Below are 23547 nucleotides of genomic sequence, written 5' to 3'. Positions count from 1 at the left end.
ATACTATACATGATATACAACAAACCACTGCAAAATATAAAGCCAGGATATGGCATCATAAACCTCATGGTAAATGAACAGAGAAATAGGATGTCTTGAAGAGGCATTGAAGAGTGCAAACCATCAGCTCATTCGTTTCCCTTGACTCTGAACCAGCTCAATAGTGCAGGCACCTTAACCCAGTCTTCAGATTTGTGAGTCACCAAGGGTTAATGTGGTGTTAGAACTGATTAGCTTCAGGGTTCTAGCAGCTTACAGGCATGCAAACCCAAAAACATGAACCTACCTGAGAGGGGATCTGCAGAAAGGAAATCATTTCAAAGAACATTTCAGTTTCAAGAATCATTTAAAGTGCAAAAGAGAAAGTCAACATACAGTTAACTACTGGTTATCAGATTTATGTTGCATAGGTAACAGTTGTTACTTTCTAATAATTACACGTCTTTAGGCATTTTTTTTCTTTCATTTTATCATTTTATCTTTTTGATTAACCTTAAAAGAGAAATATATCAGGCCAATATATTCAATTGTGAGAGACCATATGCTAGCTCAAACAGTTCTTCTTGCTGATCCTTAAAGTTTTACCCACAGTTTCAACTTTAATCATTAAATCCTCTTCTTTTGTTTTATGTATTCAGGGAGAGGTTCATAATAATGGCCATGTGGTGGTCTTAGTAGAATCCCATGATGCAACGCTCAGCAAGCGCCCTCATTTTAGAACATTAATGTGCAGTAGATGCTTCCTTACATGAAGACAGGATTCACTGAACTTAACGATATTACCTCTAACTATACTTGGATTAATGAGGTTCTCTCTGACGGCAGACTATAAAACAGACAAAAGAAAGAAAGAAGTGCATAAAGATTCAAATAAAATAAAATAAAATAAAATAAAATATTTATAACAATAAAAATAAAATTCACTGAACTTAACTAAATAAACTTGGATAAACAAAACAAAACAAAACAAAACAAAACAAAAAACATGCATAAAGACTTATATCAAATCAAATCAAATATTTCTAACAATAAAAAGAAAATTCATTCAACCTAACATTATAACCAGGCCCGGTGCCATTATAGATTTCCATTAAATAATTTCAAGTTATGTGTTGTATGCAACAACTTACATGTCCCAGCATAAACGCTCCAGATAAACGATTTGTTATTAAAGTGTCTACATTTGCAAACCACTGTTAATTTTAACAGAAAAGCAAGCATACTGTATATGGTATTTGGCATGGCAGGCAATAAAAATAATAAATAACAATTGCCTAATGCAGCAAAGTCCAGCTTTTGGACCAGGCCCGGTTCCAGAATGTGTCAGTCATCCCAATTTTGAGAGTGAATCACTGCGGATGGGCCAATTTATTGAAATGTGTACATTGCCGCTGGTCAAGCATAGAAAAGTTTTATTTAAATTCTGAATATATTATATTAATTATTATACTAGACAGCCTGCAAATAGCGCTCCCTTTATAATCACTAAAAAGCTGTCACGCATTCATCATGATCTCACAAAGTTGCATTATATATTAAAGGTGCTAAAGAGGATGTTTTGCTGTATACATTTTTGCAATATTACTTGAAACTGTCTTTACTGATAAAAGACTATTTATTAGGTGCACTGAAAGGAATAATATTAATATACATCATCTGTGCACGAGGTAGGGCCTTAAAAACATCAGCCAATCGTTTACGCGATCATCGCGTAAACGATTGGCCCTCTGGCTTGTCAATCACTGCCGTGACGTTCCTTGTGAGAGACGAGCGCGGCTGCGCACTCCAGTAACTTTCCACACTCCACAGGCGCCGCATGCAATGTTTTTGTCAGGAGACAGGAGTAACAACTGCATATTATGAGTTACATGCGGTGAGTCCGACATAATGAATCCACAAACACGACACAGCGAATGCCGGTGGCAAACACTCGTGTTCCAATACTCGTGCACGAGTTTTGGGAGGCGTTCCCTCGAAATTCTTACGCATGCACTCATTTCAAAAACTCAATAACAGTCTTTGGTTTCTCAGTCGACGAAACGATCCTCTTTAGCACCTTTAATCAGTGAAACTTAATACACAATAAATCTCTTATTTACATAATGTCTGCACTTTGTTAGAGATGATTTGCGAGAATGCAGAACTCAGCACTGGACAAAAACTTGAGCGCTGAGTTGATTCTAATTTAAAACACCTGTGATTGGCCATTGCATTCAAGCAATCAACAAACATGTCTTTGATTGGCTACATTGCTCACCTCTGCAAAGATACGCACTGGACTCTTTTGTGCTAATATGCTAGTATTACGAGAAAAAAACAAAAACAGATGAGGTTCTATCTGACAGAACAACAAAACTAAACTAAACTTTAAAAGATGATGATCTCTCTAGTAGATACAGGAAATGCAGATAAAATAAATAAAATAAAATATAAATTAATTTAAAAAATAAAATAAAATAAAAATGAATTAAAAAATAAAATGCAACATGGCTTCATGTGGGAAGGATGCGACAGACAAGATGACATTAATTGCTCTAGGAATGCAGGATACCCAACGGTATGTGAATGTTTTTCTGCATACTAGAGTCTTCTGGTTTAGGTCAGTCAGCTTTGCTGTCCTAAAGGATTGTCTGTAGAGCTGCTGACATTTAAACAGGCTTTCCTCTGAGTCTGTAGATTATTCATGTAGATGCTACCATCTTGTGTGAGTGTGCATGTCCCTTCTGGCTGATATCGTGGTAGGAAGGTTCTAGAGATGGATCTTGGCAGCCGCAGACTCCTTCCTCATTTAAAGGCCTCATAAACGTTTAATGTATCGAGGATGACACAGAGGCTAGTGTTGACTCAATTGATGAATACCCCAGTGAGCTGGGCTTTTGACTGGTCAAATATATATACACACAAGCAGTAATAGAAATAAAAGTAGTGTAACATAAGCTTTCCACTACATTATATGGCACAAATAATCACTATCCTACAACCTTAAAAAAAAATGTATGGCAATATATTTGTAGAATTAACTGTAGTGTATTAGAAATACAATTTAAAAAATATTGTATGTATTGGACATTGTATGCCCGAGTTATAACAACTTCCTCTTTCATGGTAAAACATAAAATTTTGTCAGGCCGCCACGGACGTACCCTTCAGCGAAAACTCTAGATCTTCGCAATTCAACATTACAAAGGCCTTTAGATTAGATTGAACAAATATGACCTTGATCTGATTAAAGCTCTAGAAGGAGTTTGTTAAAGGGTTATTTCACCCAAAAATGAAAATTCTGTCATGTATTACTCACCGTCCTGCCGTTCCACACCCGTAAGACCTTCGTTCATCTTCTGAACACAAATTAAGGTATTTTAGTTGAAATCCGATGGCTCCGTGAGGCCTCCATAGGGAGCAATGACATTTCCTCTCTCAAGATCCATAAAGGTACTAAAAACATATTTAAATCGGTTCATGTGAGTACAGTGGTTCAATATTAATATTATAAAGCGACGAGAATATTTTTGGTCCGCCCAAAAAACAAACAAAATAACGACTTATTTAGTGATGGCCGATTTCAAAACACTGCTTCATGAAGCATCGGAGCATAATGAATCAGTGTATCGAATTATGATTCAGATCGCGTGTCAAACTTCCAACGGCTGAAATCACGTGACTTTGGCGCTCCGAACAGCAGATTTGATACACTGATTCATTTATGATCCGATGCTTCCTGAAGCAGTGTTTTGAAATCGGCCATCACTACGTAAGTCGTTATTTTGTTTTTTTTGGCGCACCAAAAATATTCTCGTCGCTTTATAATATTAATATTGAACCACTGTACTCACATGAACTGATTTAAATATGTTTTTAGTACCTTTATGGATCTTGAGAGAGGAAGTGTCATTGCTCCCTATGGAGGCCTCACTGAACCATCGGATTTCAACTAAAATATCATAATTTGTGTTCTGAAGATTAACGAAGGTCTTACGGGTGTGGAACGGCATGAGGGTGAGTAATACATGACAGAATTTTCATTTTTGGGTGAACTAACCCTTTAAAGTACAACGTCTGGAAATGGCAAAAATTGCACAAATTTTCCTAAGTTAATTCAAAATATCTGACTTCCTTTTTATGTGGAAATTTACTTGTATGTGAAACGTAGCATCAGGGGCACTTCATTGACATTTTGTAGGTGGCGTTATCGAGCCATTTTGACACACCTAATTCTGAAAGTTAATCACGGTGTAAAACATGTCATTTCCTGTTGGCCACAGGTGGCGCTATGACTGTAACTGAACATTCCCATGTAGATGTCTTCAGGCCAGGACTCTAATAAAAATTGTGAAGTTTGGGGCAGATCGGACATTGTATGCCCGAGTTACAACTTCCTGTTTCTTAGTGAAACGTCAAAATTTGCCAGGCCGCCACGGACACGCCTTTCAGCAAAAACTCTAGATCTTCGCAATTTAACATCACAAAGGCCTTTAGATTAGACTGACCAAATATGACCTTGATCTGATTAAAGCTCTAGAAGGAGTTTGTTAAAGTATAACGTCTGGAAATGGCAAAAATTGCACAAATTTACCAAAGTTAATTCAAAATATCTGACTTCTTGTTGGTTTTCAGATTTTGCTCCAAGAGACTTTTTTGTAGGTATGGGACTGTTAGATGTGTGTACCGAATTTCATACTTGTATATGAAAGGTAACACGAAGAACGCTTGATTGAAATTTGTAGGTGGAGCTATCAAGCCATTTTGCCACAACTAATTCTGAAACCCATATCAGATATAATTTTTCACCATTTCTGACACGTGTGCAAAGTTTCATGAGTTTTCGAGCATGTTTAGGCCCTCAAAAATGTGATTCATTTCGGAGAAGAAGAAGAAGAAGAAGAATTGGCAGAGCAATTACAATAGGGTCCTCACACCATCGGTGCTCGGGCCCTAGAAAACTTTCTCTGACAGACTGCAAACTCACATACGCATATACACAAATATATAACACTGTGTTTAATGAATTTGTACTCTTTTATGTTAGACAAACTCAGTTTCTACCCTGCAGCATATCCCAAGAGAGACATACCATATTCTCTATGCTGTTTTCATTTCATTTAAGTACTTCTGTTTAATTTTTAATTATTTTTTTTTGTTAAATGTTCTCTTCCTCTTAAATTACTTCATTTCATATTGGCTCAATCAAGCATCATAAAAGACTGCCGAATCCATTTAGTTTCTCTTGAGTATTTTCTCTCTCAATCCTCATTTACACTAATGTGCTTTCTATTGAGTTGTAGCCACGTTGAGTGATGTTGCGTTGCAGTGTGAACATTTAAAACATCACTCATATCTCAATTTGGTATCATGGGGCTATATTCCATCAGCTTGGGTTGGTTAAGGTTGCAGTAATAAATATATATTATTGCTGGAGTGTGGAACATCTGAAAACTAGAGACTTTGGAGACTTTAATTTGAGCTCTTATTGTGTTATTTATGGGTTTCTTTTGTGAAATCCCACCTGGCCTCGTTGAATGTTTCACTCCAAACTCCATTACGTCAAAAGCTAAACTGAGCAGAAAGCACATTAAGAGAGACAAAGTAGATTAGACTGAACATGTAATGATCTCACACCATGTCATATAATTTCAAAAAAGGTCGCTGTTGAATGTACGTTTGCACTTGTGTGTCACACAATTTATCGGCTTGAAAGTGCTGCCACTCACTTTTCAACAGCTTTAAAAAGGTAGCTGATTGCAACACTTTCCAGATGGCTTGCCTTGCACACACACACACACACTTGACGAGTAAAAGCAGACTGTGGCGGAGACAAAGTTAGAGTAAAGGGGCATGTCACTCACATTAATATCCTCCAGCTCCAACATGTTGAGGGCGTGGTTGTTGCGTCTCCACATGATTGGCGGCAGCTGGTCTCCAGTGATGGCACACGTGAGAACAGCGCTCTGACCCACCGTTACTGTGGTGATGCTCAGCTTTTGGTCTTCGGGAAGGCTGAGCTGATAGACCTCTGAGAAACAAGAGGAAAGAAAGTGTAGTTTATATCGGCTTCAGCTCTTCTTTTCCCAGTAAATTTGTTAACGAGGTGTCTGCATCAGCCATTAAAATATATTTCTAGCTCACTTCTGGTTCACAGAAAATGATTTGATATTTTTTTGCACACAGCTACATTGACTACCTGTGATTTCTAGTGAGAACATCAAACTGGTTTTCTCAGATGCCACATTACCGGTGTGAATGTTGCTTTCTGTGACACATAACATTTCAATAAAACAATAAAAACTACTGCAGACACTTATGAAGAAGTGTAGTTTAAACTGAATTTGAAAAGTCTACTTCGTTTTGTAAATCGCGCTGGTCCAATGGTACCACATATGCATCATTAATTAAAGTGCAAAGAGAATAAGTACAGAGCTCCTCTTTCTATAATGGCCTGACCAAGTATTACAGTTCAAGTCCTAACCGGCACTAACCCACACAAACACAGCCTCTTGAGGGCAATACGTCTGATCTCTATATTTGTTTGTGAGTTCTTTGGATGAAAAAATTGCACAGCATATCAAAGGTCATGTTTTTTCACATTTCAGATAGTCAGTACTTAGTCCAGATTTTGTTCAAGGCCCAAAGTGAGGCAATTAAGTTTTTGTACAAAAAATATTCTCAAAGGCCCCGTTTTGCTAAGATCTCCAGTAAAGGGTAATTGCACAAATAGCCACATGTGCAAATAGGTCATACCCAATTTTAAAGGAGGATTTTGCATGTTTTTTTTAGTATGATGATTTATGTATTGCTATTAAATGATAGCATTTGAGGATACCGTAAATATAGTATATACATTTTAGAGCTGTTTATTTGATACCACTCTTACTACAAACCACTACTTAAAGTTGACTTTTTTGATGGTATCAAGTTTGCTTTTGATTTTATACAGTACACTTTTGTCATTGTTAGCTAAAATTAAAACCAAAACTAAAACTATTAAAGATAATTTTTGGTATAATTGAAATAAAAATAAATATTACTTGAAAAATGTATGGAAGCTTGCGTCCACCATGGAATAAAAAATAAAAAGGTAATTCCGACTTTTTATCTCACAGTCTCACTTTTTTCCTCAGAATTGCTACATATAAACTCACATTTGTGAGAAAAGAAGTCATATTTGCGAGATCTTGCATTTGCGAGAAAAAAGACAGAATTGCGACATACTGTTTGTTAAAATAAGTCATAATTGTGTCATATAAACTTGCATTTGCAAGAAAAGAATTAAGAATTGCAACATATAAACTCACTATTGCGAGAAAAAAGTCAGAATTGCCAGAAAAGTCGTCAGAATTGCGACAAACTTGCAGTTGTGAGAAAAGTCAGAATTTCGACACTCACAATTGCGCAAAAAAAGTCAGAATTTCAACATAAACTCCCATTTGCGAGAAAAAAAGTCAGAATTGCGAGAAAAAAGTCAATTGTGAGATAAGTTGCAATTATCTTTTAGACTTATAAAAATGACATTGGCACATAAATTACTAAAACTTAAACTAAAATGAAAAAATAAAAATAGAAAAATAAAACCTAACTTAAAATATGAATAAATACTATAATAGCATATAAATAATACCAAAATAACAGCAATGAGCTTGTTGCAATGCATTCTGGGATTATCTTTACTGTGAAACATACAAGCTAAGTCGGATTAGAAATTAGCCAAAATGATTTACTCTATTTTACCTTTTGAACAGCATTCATTTTGGGAAGCATGCTTATACTGCCTTAAAATACTGCCTAGGCAGCTTACTGGATTTTGGACCAGATCAGGTGTGCAACAAGCCTTTCCATTTTCTGGCTCTGAAATGTCATCTTTCTCATAACATAGAAACAAACACACACCTGGAGCGGGACAAGGATAACAAATAAACCCCGACCCCCAATTCTATTTATGAGCCCCATCAATCAACTCCTACTCTTTAGAGAATCTGACGAGCATCTAATACGACTGAAGTCGCTGTACTGCCCAAGGCAAGAGCTGAGATGGCTTTACAATCTGACTCATAGCTTCACAACACTCTTTAGGATGATCTTGATAGGCTTTGTGCTGCTTTAAGCACAAATCTCCTGATAGTTTCACTTAGTTTTGAAATTAAGATTTTAATGACGGTGAGAATTAACAGCTGCTCCTACGAGCCTCTCAGTAGAAACGCCAACCAAACACGGCAGTTCATTATAAAGGCTTCTTTTCAACTAAAAACTATTCAACTTAACATCTAGTTTGAATTTAATTATCTCCACAGCCAAGACTCAACATTGTCATTTGGTCATTACAGAATAGCTGCTGAAAGATCCTCGTATATCATTTCTTGCTTTTTCTACAATGTGAGAGGAATAATAGAGCCAGGTGCCAAGCACTTCTGTCGGTCTAATTAACGGTAAAGTCTCTTCATTTGCTTTTCAGTGGAGCTGTACCGTGACCTTTGAGGTTCAACAAAGCCACCTGCTCATAAAGCAGACAGCAACCAGCCTTTAAATGAGAGAGATCAGAAAAATGTCAAAACTAGAGTTGTCAAGAAAAGAAAGACTTTAACATTTGGATACTAGCTAGGTAAAACAGTTATGCTCTTCCCAGGTGGAAAAAAAAAGTACACTTCTCTAATTTATTTAAAGTGCTCTATTTTCGCACGCTAATTTTGTACTTAAAGGTCCCGTTCTTCGTGATCCCATGTTTCAAACTTTAGTTAGTGTGTAATGTTGTTGTTAGAGTATAAATAAAATCTGTAAAATTTTAAAGCTCAAAGTTCAATGCCAAGCGAGATATTTTATTTAACAGAAGTCGCCTACATCGAACGGCCAGTTTGGACTACATCCCTCTACTTCCTTCTTTAATGACGTCACTAAAACAGTTTTTTGACTAACCTCCGCCCACAGGAATACACAAGAGTTGCGTTTGTAGAGTGTGTTTGTCGCCATGTCGTCGAAACGCTGTTATTTTCATCCCGCAGTCCAATCACCGGGTCTGATTCCGGCTCAAATTGATAGGGTAAAATTAAAGACATGTTTACAATAACACTGAGCGCATGCATCTCCACGTTATGGTAAGAGGCGTGACCTTTCCGGGCAAGATGCGCTAAACTGCTGTCGAATCACAACACAGGAACCGCTGGCACAATCAGAACTCGTTACGTATTTCTGAAGGAGGGACTTCATAGAACAAGGAAGTCATCAGCCCGTTTTTATGACAGTGGAAACAGCGGTATACAGATAAGTAAATTATGTGAAAAATACTGTGTTTTTTTACACGCGAAACATGAACACATGTTATATTGCACACTATAAACACAATCAAAGCTTCAAAAAACCATGGAAAACGGGACCTTTAATATACTAAAAATTCTTCTTTAGTACTACTTAAGATCATCTGAAGAACATCTAAGTGTACTCAACTGTGCTATTTTGAGACAGCATGAAATATGAACTTAAATGTGCTTTTAATATACTATCTATGTATTTAAAAAATATATTTAGTTACCACTAGTAGCACACTATGGGTTCAAATGTACAATAAGTAGTATCTAAATATATATTTTTTTCTTTTTCAGAATTTTCATTTTTGGGCGAACCTACCTTTAAGTTAAATACATTTTTCTGTAACATGAGAACAGCTCATTTCATTCCAAAAAGAAACATTTTGTGTCTCTTTTTAAATACAGAAATACTAAGAACTAAAAACCGTCAATAAACCAGAGAAATATTGATCTGATTGAAATAAATTATTTATTCATTAACTTATTTAACAGATTTCTTCCATAGACAGCTTCAGTGTCGTTTGCTAGTTTTGTGCTGCTAGCTTACATTAGCTAACTACTTTTTATTCAAGAGTACTTTGACAGTACCTTAACTACTTTAATGTATGGCAGTCTGACAAGCTAGTTTAAAAGTAGCTTCCTCAATAAAATTGCACTGAATCTTGATTGATTTGATCTCATTCCCATGATCATGTTAATGACATCTAAAAGGATTTTCAGGTATTTTAATTACAGAGATGCACACAAGTGAAAAACATAATCAAGCTGCGGCAAAACAAATGAGTACATGGGTTGGGATATCTCAAATGATTATGCAATTAAAGATCCTGGGAATTATAACCAGCTTGCACGCAAGACAAACATGCCTCTCGCCTCGCAAATGGCAATTTCGCATTTCAGCGCTGTGCTCTCATTTAAAGCTAATTTACCAAATTAGTCAGTAATGTCTCTTATTCATTGTGTTGCTCTCAGCTCATATAGTGGATAACAGCAGTGTAGAGCTGATGCACCTTTAGCAACCCTCATTTAATGTCAGATTTATTCTGCATGGCACACTCTATGCATTCATGAGTGATTTCAGGGGAATACTTCTGTGGAACAGTTATGAGAGAGAGGATCTGAGAGAATTATGCACCATAGCGCAAATGCATGAGCGTCACTTTTCATGTATTTATCCAGAGATCAGATTTGCAGTACAGGTTGCTTATTTCTAAGTCTCTTAAGTCTTCCAATACCAAATTTACACAGCAAAGGTGACACATAAGCTTCTGAAGGGGCACTTAAAGGATTAGAATTCAGAATTCAAATTTCCTGATAATTTACTCACCCCCATTTCATCCAAGATGTTTATGTCTATGTTTCTTCAGTTGAAAAAAATTATGTTTTTTGAGGAAAACATTCCAGGATTTTTCTCCATATTGTGGACTTCAACAGCTACCAATGGGTTGAAGGTCCAAATTGCAGTTTCAGTGCAGCTTCAAAGAGCTCTACATGTTCCCAGCTGAAGAATAAGGGTCTTATCTAGCAAAACAATCAGTCATTTTCTAAAAAAAAAAAAATAATAATTCATATACTTAACCAAACTCATTTTGCACTAGCTCTGCAATGCTCCATGCATTTCATAATCACGTGAAAAACTCCATTTTATTTTCTCCTCCGACTTCAAAATCATCCAACATTGTTGTTTTACCTTTTGTTTTTTTGTAAAGGCCGTTTTTTGTAAGTCTTTGCATGTTTGCTTCCTCGGTACTTCCGCCTATGTCACGCATGACTTTTCCAACGTGATTATGTAATGCGTGGCACATCGCAGAGTTAGTGGAAGATGAGCATTTGTGATTAAAAAGTATAACTTTTTTTTTTTTTTTTAGAAAGTGGCCTACAGTTTTGCTAGATAAGACCCTTATTCCTCAGCTGGGATCATGTACAGCCCTTTGAAGCTGCACTGAAACTGTAATTTGAACCTTCAACCTATTGGTAGCCACTATATGGAGAAAAATCCTGGAATGTCTTCCTCAAAAACCTTAATTTATTTTCGACTTAACCCTTGTGCAACCTTATGGACATTTTTGTCCATTTCAGTTTTGTTTTTTGTTATAAGTGTGCCTTTGTTAATGCCAACTACATGAATTTTGGCTCAGGAGTTTATTTTTATTGGAATTTTAATATTTTACCCTCATTTCCTTCAAAAAATCTATTTTACACTCCGTACAAAAAATACTCACACTCAGGACCTTATGGACAAAAATGTCAAAAATGTTTTAAATGTAAAAACCCATTAAAACTGCAATTTTTTAACCCAGGGCCATTTGACTATAATATGATACATTATTTGCAAATAGGCATTCATTCTATCGGCAAGGCTTCAAATTTTACATTTTTACCATTTTTTACTAGATTGTGCCATATTTTCAAATTTGGCATATAAAAGAAATACTCGCTTTATTTGTGTTTTCTGCTTATGCATATTATAGAGTCAATCGGAAAAATAATGCAGCTATAATTGTGTGGGTATGTCAGAGTGTAGTTTGCATGTGTTTACTGAAAATTGAATGTGTGTAATTAGTTTGAAAGAAATTATATTGTAATGGCAATCAAAATTCCCACTCCATGTATGAGTCACACCCTTGGCAGGGTCATAGGGCCATGTGAAAACTATGAAAAAGGTCAAAGAAGGTTAATGAGCTTTGAGGTTTTTCTTTATCGACCAAACACGCATCTTAACCCTTGATTGCACTTTTTCACTTGTTATTGTTTTTGTACGGAGATAAAAGGTATGCTTGAATTTGAAGTAGAAGTTCAGAAGCCCCTAAACACATTGTTTTAGTTTTCACCACAAGAAAATGCTGATTGTTTAATCTGGTATATTGTATACAAAGCTTGAGATCACACAGGTGTCCTCACAGCCAAACCTATAAATATGTGGTGCTTGAGGGGTTGATCATTTCATTGTTTGCAAGATGAAGAGACGTTACTCAGCAGAGGAAGCTCTGAAGCTAGTGTTGCCCACTGACAGTGAGCACACAGGTGCATTAGAAGCTGAGGATGTAAAGAAACCGATTTGTAAAGCATTAAAATTCTGAAAATGAATGAATGTTTGGTAATTATGAATAGAAGAGATGCTGATAAAAAAAAAAAATAAATAAAAAATAAATAAATAAAAAAAAAATATTAATATATAATATTTCTATAACAGTTTTTTGGCATGGACATTTTTGTCTATAATGGACCTAAGTGTTAGTTTTTGTAAAAAATCTGACACTACATAAAAAATATAAATGCCTCAAAATTAATGTTGTTGTTCTTCATTGACACACCCAAGAATCTAATAAGCAAAGAAAAAAAATTCTGCTTAGCATTTAGTTTATGAAAATAAACTACTATTTTTAATTTTTTCATAAAAAAACACCTATGGCATTATGTAAACAAACCAGCATTTAAAGGGTTACAGTAATGTTTGGTATCTATGGATAGAACAGATGCTGGTTAAAAAATTGACATCAGTGAAAGTGGAAAAAAAATATTAATAAATCATATTTTTACGACAGTTTTTGGGCATGGACATTTTTGTCCATTTTGCACCTATGTGTAACTTTTTTTTTGATGCACAAGGGTTAAGAAAGAAAGACATAAACATCTTGGATGACATTGGGGTGAGTAAATTATCAGGAAATTTGAATTCTGAAATGAACTAATCCTTTAATGTCTTTACACAGACTGTTTAATGCTGCTCAGAAGTGGCATAAATGCATTTACACAGCAGTTGCAGCTCTATACTTTGATATCAGGAGATGGGGTTGGTCAGAGCAGGCATAATTTAGACTATGTTTTATGTGGCATTGCATCTTTACACTGAATTTTGAGCAAAAACAGAGCAGCCTTAAAGGTGCTAAAGAGGATCTTTTCGTCGACTGAGAAACCAAAGACTGTTAGTGAGTTTTTGAAATGAGCGCATGCGTAAGAACAAACCCCCTCCTTCACAGCTCATTCCGAGGGAACGCCTCCTACTCGTGCACGAGTATTGGAACACGAGTGTTTACCACCGGCATTCGCTGTGTCGTGTTAGTGGATTCATTAAGTCGGACTCACCGCAGATAACTCATAATCTGCAGTTGTTACTCTTGTCTCCTGACAAAAACATTGCATGCGGCGCCTGTGGAGTATGGAAAGTTACTGGAGCGTGCAGCCGCGCACGTCTCGCACAAGGAACGTCATGGCAGTGATTGACAAGCCAGAGGAACAATCGTTTACGTGATTGGCTGATGTTTTTAAGGCCCTACCTCGTGCACAGATGATGTATATTAATATTATTCCTTTCAGTGCACCTAATAAACAGTCTTTTATCAGTTAGTAAAGACAGTTTCAAGTAATATTGCAAAAAATTAATAAAACAAAACATCCTCTTTAGCACCTTTAATCTGTTGCCAAATTTACACTGCAAAGTTGGCACAGAAGCACTTCTAAAGTGGCATTTAGTGTCTTTACACATTGTTTAATGCTGGAGGTGGCATAGATGCATTTGCAAAAAAAAAATAAAATAAAAAAAATAAAAAATAAAAAATTGTACACTTTGATTCTAGGGGCTGAGGTGGGCCAGAGCATGCATAATTTGGTCAGGCTTTTATGCACCATTATATCTTTACATACAGTAGAATTTTGAGCAGGCACAGAGCAGCCTCAACTCAGGTGTGTAAAGAGGCCTTGTGTAAAGATGCCTCAAGTCCACTGAAAATGTAAAAAACAAAACAAAACAAAAACAAAACAGCATTATGATTAGAAATGTCCAAAAATCATTTAAACAGCAATTTCTAAATCACTGTGCTAGGCTTTCAAAATCTTTTACATTGAAAACAATGTAAAATATTTTGAAAACCTAGCACAGTGATTTGAAAGAGAAACCATACTTGCTGCCAATTCAAGTGCTCAAAGGAACTTCAAACATATTTAACTGTCTATCCTGAGATTTTGTAAGCCAGTGGATTAATTCAAGGATCATCAATTGATTGTGAATCTTGACACTTTTTGGTAATGTTGTTGCTTTCAGTACAAAGGGTTCTGGGTTCTAATGTGTGAAAATATATCTTTTTATTTTAATGAACCAAAATTGCAGCTCTACATCGGATGTTGCAAATTAGGAGCGAGGACCCCTGTATTTGCATTTATTTTGTGAATTCAGAAGAACAGACAGTGAGCTATGGGAAAACTGAATAGAGCATGTGTCTGAGCATGTGAGAGCTGAATTTGACATTGTTGTTTTCCACTATGAATGCGATGACTCTCAGCAAAACATTCAAAAATTTCTATTTCAGCACCACTCACACAAAAACAAAAGGACAAGCTCAAGCGGTTTCAAAAAGTGGCATGGACAAAGAGAATGAACTCTTGCTGACTTGCCAAATTGGGGCTTTTTGAACAGTATGGGAAAATGTGAATAATGTGAGGTACTCAGAAATACCAACTGGAAAACCAAGACTGAATTTAGAGTAACCAAACAGACAATGTTAGACAGTAAATTTCCTGTGCTGTATCAAGGCAAACCTATTTATTCCTTTCCTAATCACCTGACACCTATCAACCAATCATTTTATGATAGCACTGTCAGCTCATGCCACAATATGTCAGGAAATGCCAGTAATGGAGGGAAAAAATAGCATGACTATCAAATTACATTTCTCATGGAGTGCATAGACAATGCACAAAAGGCAACCATTCAGATATCTTTCTTGTATCCTTATATTTCCATTTTAGTCATTATTTCCATATTTTTTTTCCCTTATTTCTGCAAAACACTAAATGAGATTTTACAGAACATCTGAGATTCTGCCTTTTTGCCATACAAGAAAAGTAGAGAATATTTATACTGCCAGACACAAAAGGACAAAAAGTGTCATGCCAAGTGAAGTGGTTGACATGAGCTACACTATCATTCAAAAGTTTTGGGTCATTAAGATTTTATTTTAAAAGAAACTAATACTTTTATTCAACATTTATAATGTTACAAAATATTTGTTACAAATAAAGGCTGGTCTTTTGAACTTTTTATTATAGAATCCTGAAAATAAAAATCACAATTTCCACAAAAATATTACGCAGCACAACTGTTTTCGACAATGAGAATACGAAGAAATGTTTCTTGAGCACCAAATCAGAATGATTTCTGAAGGATCATGTGACACTGAAGACTGGAACAGTAGATCTTAAAATATATTCAAACAAAAAATAGAAAATGTGATAACACTTTATTTTATGTGTCGTTGTTACACATGTTACATGTATGTACTATAGTAAAAACCATAAATTACACATAATTACATGCATCTAACCTTAAACAAACCCTATTTCTACCCTAAACCTAAAGTACATGTACTTAATTAATATTACTCAGTACTTATATGCATAATTACACAGTAATAGGGACACTAAAATAAAGTGTAAACAAATATTTATTTTAAATTGTAATAATACATGTATTCCACAATATTACTGTTTTTTTTTTTTGTTTTTTGTTTGTTTTTTACCATATTTTTGATCAAATAAATACAGCCTTGGTTAGAATAGGATACTTCTTTCAAAAACATTAATAATGATAATAATAATAATAATAATTATTATTATTGTATAATAACACATTTGTAATAAGGAAACTTTATTACCCAAAACTACACATTTATAAAAGGAATTGACCAAAATTTGTCATTATCTACTAATAATCCTTACCCTTTAATTGCGGCTAAATAAAACCTGGCACAAAATATCCAATAGCCATTTTCTTAATTGAAGACAAGCACAAATGGAGCTTTATCATGTCATTGGACCTTCAATTTGGGGTGAACTACTCCTTTAAGCATGGCTAATCTCTGTGTGGTCTTAGCTACATCTTTGTTTTTACCATACTGTCACTGGCAAAAATTTGTCTGAACTCTCAAATACAATAAATACAGCCTGAAAGCAGTAAATAAGTACAAGCACAACTACCTTTCAAAACAGACCATGTGTATGTGTGAGCACTCGCCATTTCTAGTGTTTAGTAATATCTTTTCTAGCCATTCAGTTACACTCTTTTGTGTTTTAGTAGATTTGTAATTTTCTCCAGGGCAAGCAACCGTGTTTTACAATTCCCCGTAGGATTGAAAGGTGAAAGGATTTTTCAGAACAAGGAATACAATTGAGAAGATGAGTTTTGTTTATGAGTCTGCCAGTGTAGGAAACAGAAAGAGAGAAATAGATTATGGTACAAAAACCTCCGGATGCAGCCTAAACAAATATGGTGGACCGATCACACTGCAACACTACATATAATGTGAAAATATTATGCCAGGTGCTGTACAGGCATTTAATCCTGAGTCAACGTTTCTGATTAATGACAGTACAGTAAGTACAGGTTTTGCCCCCTCATTTAGAGCACGTGTAGCAGACTCTCCCTCAGGGCTCGACCATCTCTCACAGCAGCAGTGTGGAATTAATACTGAAGTGTTCGAATGCAGTTTTGATTTAGTTCACACTCTTTCCCATTACAGAGTAGTGATGCTTCAACTGCAAAAAGAGCTACAGTAAATCAAACTCAGTGAGAGAAATCCCATGGTCAAGCAGCAGCAGAATACATTTTTTTAGTGCTCTTTTAGGGGGTCGATTAACACGGGCCCTGCCTGCTACGCCACTGCCCCAGACCTTTGAACAGTAGTGTAACTTTCTAGCTACAAGCGACAGTTCAATGAATGTCTTTGAATTTCAATTTATTTGAATTTTTCAACCTTACCTCCAAATGTTAAATGCTGATCTTCATCTGTTTGCAACCTCAGTTTAAATAAAATTCATATTCAGAAATTGAACAAGAATGTAAAAGGCATCCTCAACCCAATTATGAATGGCAGAACACAATTTAAGGTCACAGCAAGAAAAGTCACATCAAGAAAAAAACAAAACGAAACAGAGGAATACCAAGATTTCAGATTACAATTTATGATAAAAGCTGAAGAAAAACAACAGACCCTTTCCAAAAAGCAGCAATGCCGTAAATGGACTTCAATCATAATTACCAGCTGCCCTCCCATCAAAAGTCACGCTCCGCTCTCCGCCGCCCATCCACTAGTACATTTATGAGCCTGTGAGGCCTCTGTGATAGCTGCAGAATCTTTTAAAAGTTGAAGTCATTGAAGTCAGATGGAATAAAACCTTTACTGTGACCCAATCAATGTGAGAGACAGGCAGTAATAGAAGCTGAAGAAAGTCTAACTTCACACCACCTGTGAAAAACACAATCTCCATAGCACTTGTCAGTAGGGATACTGGAGACACACTTATATTAGCATGCCATCACAGTACACATACTTCTAATTGGGCTAATTGGAGCTCATATAAAAAAAAAAGTGAGACAGAAAAAAGTGGGACAGATTCTTGGTTAAATTTGATAAATTAAAGTGCATTTCACACCATATTACAGAGCTGTGAATTCCCCCCACCCATCTCTCTCTAACATTCTACCTTGCTTTTTTTCTCACTTCCCATATGGCAATCTTTAAAAGTCTGTATTGCCTTTCACTGAAGTCAATTTTGTTTCAAGTGAGGCCCTGTTTCTTATCACACAATTCTCCACTGCCAATGATATTGAGCGGATCCTGTATTTTTGTGTGTGAGTGTGTGCGTGCACGCGTTTGTCTGTTTAGCAGACAGAGCAGGTGGATTGACGTTCTCTCCGGAGGCATATCAACCCTGACAGATGAGAGGAACGGCATTGTGGGCCGGCGTGGCGTTAAGTAATTGCCTTCTGACTCCACTGGGGGATGTAAATAGTTTGGAGCATAAAGCATACAGATATGCCAACTGAACAAACCAATCATGATAAAGAACCACATAGATGCACAAATCATAAGTAGGAGCATGAGTAAACAAGGGTCAAAAGCAGAAAAAAGACTGGAAGGCTTCCAAAACTTCCCCAAATATATATATATATATATATATATATATATATATATATATATATATATATATATATATTGCCAAAAGTTTTTGGGACGCCTGCCTTTACATTACACATGAACTTTAATGACATCCCATTCTTAATCCGTAGGGTTTAATATAGAGTTGGCCCACCCTTTGCAGCTATAACAGCTTCAACTCTTCTGGGAAGGCTTTCCACAAGGTTTAGGAATGTGTTCATGGGAATTTTTGACCATTCTTTTAGAAGTGCATTTGTGAGGTCAGGCACTGATGTTGGCGAGAAGGCCTGGCTCGCAGTCTCCGCTCTAATTCATCCCAAAGGTGTTCTATCGTGGGTCGGGACTCCAGTCAAGTTTCTCCACACCAAACTTGCTCATCCATGTCTTTATGGACCTTGCTTTGTGCACTGGTGGGTAGTCATGTTGGAACAGGAAGGGGCCATCCTCAAACTGTTCCCACAAAGTTGGGAGCATGAAATTGTCCAAAATGTCTTGGTATGCTGAAGCATTAAGAGTTCCTTTCACTGGAACTAAGGGGCCAAGCCCAACCCCTGAAAAACAACCCCACACCATAATCCCCCTCCACCAAACTTTACACTTGGCACAATGCAGTCAGGCAAGTATCGTTCTCCTGGCAACTGCCAAACCCAGACTCATCCATCGGATTGCCAGACAGAGAAGTGTGATTCGTCACTCCGGAGAGCATGTCTCCACTGCTCTAGAGTCCAGTGGCGGCGTGCTTTACACCACTGCATCCGACGCTTTGCATTGCACTTGGTGATGTAAGGCTTGGATGCAGCTGCTCGGCCATGGAAACCCATTCCATGAAGCTCTCTACGCACTGTTCTTGAGCTAATCTGAAGGCCACACGAAGTTTGGATGTCTGTAGCTATTGACTCTGCAGGAAGATGGCGACTTCTGCGCACTGTGCGCCTCAGCATGACCCTGACCCTGCTCTGTGATTTTACGTGGCCTACCACTTCATGGCTGAGTTGCTGTTGTTCCGAATTGCTTCCACTTTGTTATGATACCACTAACAGTTGACCATGGAATATTTAGTAGTGAGGAAATTTCACAAATGGACTTATTGCACAGTTGGCAACCTATCATGTTACCATGCTTAAATTCACTGAGTTCCTGAGAGCGACCCATTCTTTCACAAATGTTTGTAGAAGCAGTCTGCATGCCTAGGTGTTTGATGTTATACACCTGTGGCCATGGAAGTAATTAGAACACCTGAATTCAATGATTTCAATACCGATTCAGTCCAATTCCTGAACTGGTTCAGTCTGGAGTTCTGAACTGGTTCAGTAGACTCATTAAGTCAAGTCATGTCAAATTTATTTATAGCGCTTTTCACAAAATACATTATTTCAAAACCACTTCACAGCAAGTCTGTTAACAATGCCATAATAATGTCAATGTGCTTTAACATAGAGCAAGTTTTATGGCTGGGCACTATGATGATATACAACGATTTGATGCGAATGGCGGTTCACAAATAAGTCATTGCTAACGAACACATGGAATCTGCAATCACGATTTGAAAACTTATTTCTAAACTGATGCTGAAATATATGCAAAATATTACCAGTCCAATTTTCCCCATACTCGCAGAGCTTGTGAGATTCAGGAAAGTTGGGAATGAAGCCTGATGAAAAACATGAGTGTACATTAATTATAATTACAGCTATGAATAAACGAGTCACATGTTTAGCCTTAAATGTGTGAGCTACTCAAATTCTTGGGGGGAAAAAAAATGAAAATGCTCTCTAGTGCCAGAGAAAAGGGCCAGAATCTGAGTAAACACATTTAGCATGTCTCTAAAACCTCTCGTAGACCATATGCTAATTGCTACAATATGGAATCGAGAGGGCATGAAGAACTCAAACAGCGTCTTTCGGTAATGTACTTAGATGCAGTGCAATTAGTAAGTTTTAGGCTGCATAATTTACTTACACATTGCATAAAATACCTTGTGCAGCGCTTTTAGATTCTCTTGCCCTCCATCTTACTCTAGGGAGACCAGAGACTCACCAAACCAAAACTGGACAGTTTCATGCTTTCATGGCCTGTCACCCTACATCAGGATTGAGATATATACCTATGCAACTGATGTAATCACAGACTTGGAGAGTTTGAACAACGCAAGTCAACGCTGACAAGCTCTGTCCACTCACACATAAGTAAATCCCATCAGACCTGATTCAACCTTCCTTATCATACCAAAGTGTACTAACCCTATCAGATTGAAGTTTGCTAAGCCCATCAGACCAGAGTCTAGTAAACCAGAGTGTACTTTTACCTCATATCACACCACCAAGATCAAAATCATGCAAGAATAAGTCTAAGCTATTCATGTGAAATAATATTATAAATCATTCATGCAACAAATGAATGTTAAAACAACCAATAAATCATGTTGTTTACAGATTTTCAGCTGCATCTAATGCATCACAATATCTCACAACAGACAAAGTCAGATCAAATGTCACAATGAATGCTAAAGAGAAACAGCTTCTTGACTGGTCACACACAGAGCGATTTTATTACTGGAGGTCACCAGGTCGCTGTCTTATTGACTGTTATTGTAATACATTATTGATGGGCTGTATAATTAGCCATAGTCTTTTAAAATCTTATCTTAGAAATGTGTATAAACATTCCTTTATATCATGGCAATTAGAATATTAAAGGGTTAGTTCAACAAAAAATGAAAATTCTGTTATTAATTACTCACCCTCATGTCGTTCCAAACCCATAAGACCTTTGTTCATCTTTGGAACACAAATGAAGATATTTTTGATGAAATCTGAGAGCTTTCTATCCCTCCATTGGGAGCAACACAATTTACACATTCAAGGTCCATAAAGGTAGTAAAGACACCATTAATGACTCCAGTGATTTAACCTCAATTTTAAGAAGCCACAAAAGTGCTTTGTTTGCACACAAAAAAAGCATAATTTACTACTTTATTTATAAAACTACTGACCTGCAATCCAGTAGGGGGAGCACCACAACGCATGCGTGTTGTGTTGACTTAAGATCTGAAGTTGTTCCGTGAATGTGCTTTGGATAATGTTATTTTGTAAATATAGACGTAAATTTGTTTTTTTTGTGCAAACAAAGCACTCTCATCCCTTCATAAAATTGAGGTTAAACCACTGGTTTACTTTAATGATGTCTTTTTTATCGTTGTGGGCCTTGAATGTGTAAGTTGTGTTGCTCCCAATGGAGGGACTGAAAGCTTTTGGATTTCATCAAAAATAATAATATATGTATAACTTGTGTATTGTGTATAATTGTGGTTTTTATGAGAAGCCAAAGGAGAATTTCCACATTGGTGGACAATCAATCAATCGATCAATCAAAATCTGATTGTAAATTATAAAAATAAGATATTCTATTTTGGCAATCAATCTGTTTTCTTGCTGCAGGGAAAGTGTGTGTACAAATTGCAATACATAATACAATACATCACATGAACAAGATTAATGAGTTTCATTCTATGAATCAAACTCACTCAGAATACCAACAACTTCTGATATGGTTTATTTGCATCATTTTGTATTATATCGCTGTATGTGGGCTGAAACAAATTACATAGAATGGTGAAATTGCTCACAGTAGCATTAACCTCTCCATCTTGCCCATACTTGACTACTATCTCACAGAAGACAGATCACTGCCTTTACTTCTATCAAAAACTGCCATATTACATCTATGCTCATTTGCATATACGTAAACTTTTCTCAACTCAACTTTGTTGGATATGCCCACATTAAATTAATGATTTCGAGTTGTTTTGAAGCTGTAGATCGCTGTCAGTGTGAATATACATGGAGTGAACAGGGTCAATGAGGGTAGAAGGGGACTGAGTAAACATTGAGAAAATGGTTTTGAGCAGGCGCCCATGTGATGGAAAAATAAGTCAGGATCAGGTGAATCTGAGCAGCTCATATCATTGGGTAAATTTCACACTGAAGTTCAAACTGACTACAAGCATTCACATATTCACATTCTCATACACATTGTGGCAGATATCTAAAGCACCAGCTCACAGCATGAACCCTAATGCTGTTGGTACAACAAACATGAACTGTTTATAAAGTAGTATTCTTCAAACTTTTAAAGAAAACATTTGTTCAAAGCATCAGGAGCTAAAAAGAGACGGTGTGAAGGAGTTCTCTGAAGGCGTCTGACAAAATGTCTTGTAATCTTTTTATCTTTAAGTTTTGAAGAAAAGCAAAAGTAGCAATACATTTTTTTTTTTTGTTTGCCTGAAGGGCTGTTCCCGCCTCATTCAAACTCCCGCTGAGATCGGAGGAAGGGCATGGGGGCAGACTGAGGCAGTGATTCTCATTCCAAAAAATACTTCCTGTCTGAAAAGCTGCTTTATGCTCAAAAACCCAGTGTGTAACAGTGGGATTCTTTCAAAAGTGCTCCATGCATGCATTGTTGTCCCATCCCGAACCTTACGTTACATGTGTCGGCCCTTGTTGAATGTCAGTGCAAATTGATTCAAACTGAAATGTCAGAGGAAGATGAGACTAAAAAGCAAAATGAGACAGTAGACATGTTGAATGTTAGTGTAAAAGGTTGGAACTCATTTAACTCAAGCTTTACTTTTACTTAGAATCTTTCAATAAGTGTAGTTTCTTGTGACATAAGCAATGTCTTAGCCATCCATAGGGAGTTTGTATTTAGAACCAAGAACTCAAGGCTTTTATCTATATTGGGAACACTAATTTATTCTCTATTGGGATAGAAATTTCTCCACATGTTTCAACAAAGAGCTTAGAAATAGAATCTACAAGTAAAATCCCTAAATAAGAAAGGAAGCCCTGAAAAATAAGTAATAATAAGGAAGCCTTATACTTGTGGGGACATTTTTTGGTCCCCATGAGGAAAACGACTTATAAATCATATTAAGTGATGTTTTTTGAAAATGTAATGCAAAATGCAAAAAGTTTTCTATTGTAACGGTGGTGGGCCCCAAAACAACAATTCACGATTTAGAGTTCAATAAATTGTTTTTTAATCACACTTGTTCGGGCGCCAGGCAGGTATAGGCCTGCCAAAAACCAAAAAACCAGGATAGCTTCAAATAACCACCCGTTACGTCCAACAAACTCAAAATATTCACAGTCTTTTGTGGTTGTTTTTTCTCCCACTCAAGCACTACACAATAAAACACTCAGCAAGAAAAAAACAAACTTAGTTTGATACAAAACCAAACAATACTGCCACAATAAAAAAAAAAATAAATAAATAAAAAAAATAACAACAAAATATAAATATGTATATATTATCCGCAACCAACA

At 36.4% G+C, this 23547-nt stretch overlaps 1 protein-coding gene across 1 annotated transcript in view; it reads right to left on the bottom strand.

The window, feature by feature from the left end:
• LOC125269889 (follistatin-related protein 5-like) overlaps window positions 1–23547 on the bottom strand; it is a 62735-nt gene that overhangs the window by 30560 nt on the left and 8628 nt on the right. Inside the window, exons 3-4 of the mRNA XM_048192939.1 lie at window positions 5844–6010; window positions 287–298 (exon numbers count right to left, since the gene is read on the bottom strand). Coding sequence (XP_048048896.1) covers window positions 287–298; window positions 5844–6010 — 179 coding nt within the window. The remainder of the gene's footprint in view (window positions 1–286; window positions 299–5843; window positions 6011–23547) is intronic.

Source organism: Megalobrama amblycephala, linkage group LG6, assembly GCF_018812025.1.
Source record: "Megalobrama amblycephala isolate DHTTF-2021 linkage group LG6, ASM1881202v1, whole genome shotgun sequence".
NCBI classification, from domain to species: Eukaryota; Metazoa; Chordata; class Actinopteri; order Cypriniformes; family Xenocyprididae; genus Megalobrama; species Megalobrama amblycephala.
This window is presented reverse-complemented; position numbering and strand designations above follow the sequence as displayed.